General features: G+C 45.3%; 1 protein-coding gene across 2 annotated transcripts; it reads left to right on the plus strand.

Annotated features, from left to right (window-relative positions):
• The first annotated feature begins 254 nt into the window (after window positions 1-254).
• On the plus strand, window positions 255-4914 carry TMEM35A (transmembrane protein 35A). 2 transcript variants are annotated; one of them, XM_050901640.1, is made up of 3 exons: window positions 255-554; window positions 3377-3754; window positions 4729-4914. In XM_050901640.1, exons 1-3 carry the CDS (start codon window positions 435-437, stop codon window positions 4735-4737), a joined length of 507 nt encoding a protein of 168 aa, XP_050757597.1. In that variant the 5' UTR covers window positions 255-434; the 3' UTR covers window positions 4738-4914. The 2 variants fall into 2 exon arrangements, with proteins under 2 accessions (XP_050757597.1, XP_050757595.1); XM_050901638.1 differs by having other exon boundaries at window positions 3377-4914.
• The last annotated feature ends 1361 nt before the right edge of the window (window positions 4915-6275 follow it).

A 6275-nucleotide genomic window follows, 5' to 3' on the forward strand; every position in this document is an offset into this window, starting at 1 on the left:
CAAGAGACGTCCGACCACTTTTCCCCCATAGCAGGTTACTCCTGTGCCCTGTGCTAACATGTCCTCCTTTTCCCACTAGTGAGCAACTGTGCTATGCGTTTGGCTGCCATCCTGCATCCCTAGAACTGGCTCAGTTTCGGCTTCCTGTGGGTAACTTACGGAACGTGCAAGGAAACAGGATGACTTAATGGTAGGAGCGGTGGGAATGCTCGTCGCTCAGGAGGTGCTAGCGCTGCCTGGCTCTGGCTGCATGGCTTCGGGGCATTAGGACCCAGAGGTTGCTGAGTGGAGGAGGCTGAATCCCCCCTCCCGCTGTCATCCTCGCTGCCTCTGCAGCTTTATTCCTCATCTCCTTCAATGGTGACTGACTACCTCCCGCCCGGGCTGGCAGCCAGAGCGAGGCGGCCTCACTAGGACCGGTTCCCAGCGGCTCTATGGCATCTCCCAGGACTATCACCATCGTTGCCCTCTCGGTGGCCCTGGGGCTCTTCTTCGTCTTTATGGGGACCATCAAACTGACCCCTCGGCTCAGCAGAGATGCCTACAATGAGATGGTGAGTACGACAGTGGCAGCATGGAGGGAGACACACGAGGGCTCTCTCTCCTCAACCTTGCGGCAGCAGCAGTGTTTGCAGTGGGATACACGGAGGGTGATTGCTCTGGAGCCCTGAGCCATGGGCGGGAGAGGGAAGAAGCTTATCTGTCTCCTTATTTGATGGACATGGAGAGAAACAAATAATACGCAGTACCGAGGATATCCTGGCAGCCCTCGCCTGGGCTCAGTCTGGGAGAAACCTCTTGTGGATAAGGATGGGGAGGGGAGGCGAGGAGGACGGGGTAGCACAGCACACCAATGCCTGCAAAAGATGGGGACACAAGGGTCTTTGAAAAGCAAGGTTTGAAGAAGTGCCAGACGTGTAGCAGGCAGGTACAGCTGATCCCTGGGAGAATACCTACCCCCTGGACTGGGGGTAGGAAAAGCCCATGCCTGCTTTGGCAGCCATCCTCAAAATTCTGTGCTTTAAAGCAAGGATAATGACACTGACTGTCCCTACCTCAACAGACTTGTGCAGGGATTAATTCATGACCATGAAATGCTTTCAGATTCTTAGTTGGCAAAAGAAGATATTATTAATAGTCACCTTATTATTCTCTTTAGTCTGGGAAATGAGCCTCTCCTCCTCTTGCCTAATGGGAAAGAGGTGAGGAGAGGAAGAAGCCACTATGTGCATTTCTCAGCTGGTGAGCTGGTTCATGCTCTTCTGTGCCCAGGACCAACCCTGCTGCAGGGCTTTGCTGGCTGCGAGCTGCAGGCAGGTGAGGGACTGGCTGCCACGTTTTGCTTCCTTGTCTGTGTTTGTTTATTCTCCTGCCGCCCTCCCCCTCCATTATATTTATTGCAGTGGCTGAAAAGCATTGGTATAATTTTTGTGCCCCTAAAAAAATAGTGCTGGAAGTTTCCAGCACATTCTGATCTCTCCCTTTGCTCCACCTGCCCAGCTGCTTTTCCTTAGCTCTCAAATAACATCTGAATTGCAGTGCCTCATCTGCAGCCCAGCACAGGGATCTCACAGAGAAGAATCACCAAGAAGTAACTCAGGAGCAAGAGACTGAGATAAAATGCCCAGAAAACAAAGCTCTTAAGCTTCTGCTACATAAGGGACAGAAAAAAGCACTGAGACTTTAGAAGCATTGCAAAATCTTTGCTCTGTAAAATATTTCACTTCTCTGTCGCTTTCTGTTTTACTGAGAGTCAGGCCTACAGGTAGGAACGATCTCGGTTTTTACAAAGAGAAGCAGAGGTACTCAGATATTACACAGTCTTAACAGCCCATATTGTAACATGTTTATGGCTCCTTAGGCTTTCAGGCTTTTGCTGTGCTGCATACCAGGGTGGTCTGTCATGTAATGGAGACAGTGAAAACCTGATGTTGCCAATGAATAAGCATGGCTTCTTGCCCCAAGCAAATGGAGAACCTATCTACCTACAATGCCAAACTTGCAGGTTTTCGTTCAGAAAAAATAGACACACTAGTTTGTTGATTAAAATACTTACAATACCAGAGTACTTTAGGACATGCTGATAGTATATTTCTTTAAAAAGCTGTATTTTTCACAACTGTTTAAAAATACTCTGCTCTGAGGAGAGGCTGTATTCACTGAAGGTTTAAAATGCATCCTTAGAATGCACTTACACTTAGAGTAAATGTGTCATGAGATCTTCAATTATTTAGCAGCAAAAATGACAATGCTGTATATTTTTTAACCACACGTGAACTGTCAGCTCCTCTTAGGAGGAAGCAGCAAAATTTACAGAGAAGTGGGGAAGTTCTGTGTGCCTGTAGTGCAGGTCTCCAAAATCACATGGAAGTAAATCTACAATCTGATCAGCGCCTGTGAGAGCTGAACAACTCTGTAGTTGAGATTCAGCTTCCATTTCCCTCTCCCTGATTAGAAAGCAGAGAACACAATGGAAAGAATATCTGCAGGGACAGTATACTCAAGTGGAAATAATTTCAGTGTCTCCAATAACTAGGAGCTTTATTGAAATATTAAAAAAAAGGAAAAACTTGATTGAAAAAGGAAAAAAACCCAAAAACCCAAAAACAATAAGCCCACGAGCACCTAGTGTTCAAATGCAAGAACTTGAACATGTGTAAGGACAGAGGTTGTTTCTTCCCTGAAACAATGAGGCAGCCGTGTAAGGAGGCTGAGTCTTGCAACTTATACTGCTTCTAAATCCAGCATAAACCAGGGAGCAAAGGATGTCAAATGTGAGCTTGCTTTCATCTGAGGAAAGAAAGAATCATAAAGGTATGTAAGCACAGGATAGGGTTGGTGAAATCTCAGCTTTGATGTATAGTCCCATGCTAAGACTGTACTGCCCATAAACACTGGGATATTTTAAGTTGCTTTGAGGTAGAAAGAGACTTCTGTTTTTACTTGCTGTGCCTTGGCTTTGCAGGGACTAGGTGTGTTATTTAATCATAAAGGATGAGCTACTCTTACAGAGAGGTACTTTTTTTTAACAACATGGTTCTGCATTGCTAATTCTAGCAATTGTAACTTCAAATTTCAGGAGAAGGTACACCTGGCCTGGTCCTAGCTCCAGAGATAGGTGCTAGGTTGCAGAACTGTTTTCCAGTGAGGAGACAACAGCTTATAAAGGGGGAACTGCAGGCTGATGGTGTTAATATCCCTCCAACAGAAGCTTCAGGGGTACGGATTGGATATTGTGCCAGAGGGGTCTGTGATGATTAAGTGATCTGTAGGTCATATTGCACATCAGTCTATTTCAATGGAAGTCACCTTTGCCTTTACTTTCTCACATTGTGGTGTTCTATTACTACTACAAGCTATTACTGCTTGATTTCAGAAACGAGCATACAAAAGCTATGTGCGGGCCCTCCCCATGCTAAAGAAGATGGGAGTCAGCTCCATCCTTCTCCGCAAGAGCATTGGTGCCCTAGAAGTGGCGTGTGGCATTGTCATGACACTGGTGCCTGGTCGCCCCAAAGACGTGGCCAACTTTCTTCTCCTCCTCCTTGTGCTGGCTGTGCTCTTCTTCCACCAGCTAGTGGGGGATCCACTCAAGCGTTACGCCCATGCCCTAGTCTTTGGGATTCTGCTTACCTGTCGTCTGCTGATTGCCCGCCAGCCTGAGGAGCAGCCGCCAGAAAAGAGGATCCTGTCAGTGAATGGGGATGAGCAGCCACTCATCTATGAAGCAGCTCCTGAGAAAGGCAAAATGAAGGTATCCTAGTTGAGTGCGTGTGAGAAATACGGACCCTCGAGGCAGCTCTCTCCAAAATCACCCAGAAATTTTTTTATTTACCTATTTATATTTTTTGTCTGTCTAAATAAAGTTGCACTTGGGGTCTGAGAGACACATGGTATGTCTACACTGTAGTCTTGCTTTTGCTGCTGCCCTGTAATGTAGAAAAATACAAGCTAGCTTTTACCAGGACAGCTTGGAGGCAGTTAGCAGCCTGGCTGGAGTAGCGCTGGCCTCAGCAGGAGCTGCAAAACCAGCCTGAGAGCGTGGGCAAAGACTTGGGCCGGTAGTCATGCTAACTCGGCACTGCTGCAGTGGAGAGTTTAGTCCCTGAGCATCAGCTCCGAGCCCCATGGCAGCTGAAACTTAGCCTGGATGCACTTCTGCTACATGGCAGTCTCGGCAACAGTGGCTGGGTAGAACATAACCAGAGTGTCCCTGTGCTGGTTTGTGCGGCCCCATCCACAAATCTACATTTCCTTTTCCATAGTCAAGGGGGGAAAGGACCCTACCAAGCATAAAAGTAACATTGTGTTTGAGAGAGGGATACCTTAGCCTTTGCTGCTTCTGTGCGCAGTCCTTTCTTTGGACTGGTTATCCAGGGAAAACATGGGATGTGCTATGTGCATCTTCCTTGATTTCCACACTTTGCAGAGGCTCTAATACTGGAACAATGGCCTGATAACAGTAATTTTTTGCCTGCTTCACATGAGGCAATGGCATCTCTTTACCACTCTTGGCAGAGAGTAAGGATCCCTGGTGAGGGGATGGAGAGCAGAACTGCCCAAAGAACTCCAAAATATCTATCTGCTGTTGGCAAATAGCATCATGCTCCCTATTTCCTTGCAAGAAAAAAAATCCCTTTTTCCACAACTACTGCAACTTTATAGAATTGTCAGTTATTGCTAACAGATGAGAGTCTGAACATGTCTCATTGTTCATCCCACATACAGCTTCAGTGAGCTGGGGAAAGTCCTGTCACCAGAGCCTGAATCCCTGTGTTGCATCTGAAATCTTACAGAGTATCATAAGAAGCATGTGTTACCTCTGAGTTTGTTTTTCTTGATGTTTGTCTGTTTTCAGGTTTTCCTTATTTTCTTAATTATTCATGAAAATAAACTGTTTGAAATTTGGAGAAAAATGTCTTGACAGAAACAAATTTCTTTTTGGAGAGACACATCTGAAAATATTTTTCCTGTGCTCAAACACTGCATGTAAAATGGGCAGAATCATGTCAGGGGAATTTCAGTGAAAGACAAGGTGATGCAGGATGGAAGCCATGTGAACACTACTGGGCTATATATTAATAACCACAGGCATTTAAAGGAGAAGTTTGAACATTTTCATGAAACAGTCTCAGATAAATTTCTGCTTCAGTACAATGTGGCAGCGAGAAAAGATTAAAACCCCAGTAAAATGTCAGTATAATATCTGTATAAAAATTGATGGTTATTTTCATATGCAGTATATCCAGTTTTCTTAAATGTTGTTTGCTGCTGAAACAGATATAGTCCCAAATATATATATGCTGAAAAATCCTCCTCCTAGAGCCCCAAAGAGTGACTAATTCTCTCTTATCAGATGTGCACCCTGAACAGAGGAAACTACCAACAGGCCACCTTTGTTAGACAGTCTCTCATCTTTACGGACTACCTCAAGGTCATCCCAAATATATATAGAATTTGCTTTACTTCCCGAAAGACACTTCATCTACCATGCCCTGACTGGAGTTATTAATCACTTTTAAATTCAAAACCAAATAAAAATACCACCAACTCAAAACCACACTACGATGTGTATTCCTACACAAAGTACTTAACAACTGAATTGCTGCAACCTTTTGGCCAGCTGCCCCTCCCATGTGCACCTAACTCAGTAACCTTTTGGAAAAAAGTGTTTGTCTTTTGTAATGTTCTTCACCAAAACCTGTACAGATGCCATAGTAACAAATGTAAAATGTTCTGCATAGCAAAGCTTATCCCTGCAAAAACTTAAGACTGTAAGTAAATTCTGAAAAATGTCCCCCTCTTTTCACATTTGCAACAGTATGAATTACTGATCTGCAGTAGTGGCTACATGTTCTTTACTACAGAGGAAGACAAGACTCTTCTTGGAGTCCAGTAACAAGAATTCTGTTTTTATCTATATTGGGTTGACCTCCGTCATTGCCCCCCAGCATCAGCAAACTATTTCTGGAAGCCAGCAGTCATCTTTGCTTGCTGGAGGTGGTAAGGCGCCAAGAACAGATTTAGTCCTTTACTAAGATGACTATGCTAACTTACTCTTTTTTCTTTTTTCCCCTGCACTTTTCTTTCTTCTATCTCCAAACCCATAATTTCATTCCCGTCAGTCTCATCTAATTGCTGCCATGAGTCTTCCCAGCTGCAGCTCGCTGCGGAGGTAGGGGTTTGTCAGAGGAGCTGCCTGCAGCACGGCCGGCCTGTCCGGCGTGCCGGGCAGAGCTGCGGCCTACCTGAGGGCTCACCAAAACCGCCCAGCC

This window comes from Gymnogyps californianus, chromosome 9 (assembly GCF_018139145.2).
Source record: "Gymnogyps californianus isolate 813 chromosome 9, ASM1813914v2, whole genome shotgun sequence".
NCBI lineage: Eukaryota > Metazoa > Chordata > Aves > Accipitriformes > Cathartidae > Gymnogyps > Gymnogyps californianus.

Excerpts from the sequence above, each read along its gene's own strand:
- TMEM35A (XM_050901638.1), top strand. The coding sequence starts at position 435 with ATGGCATCTCCCAGGACTATCACCATCGTTGCCCTCTCGGTGGCCCTG. Across the intron at positions 555-3,376 it reads GAGATGCCTACAATGAGATG|AAACGAGCATACAAAAGCTA; the intron begins GTGAGTACGACA and ends GCTTGATTTCAG.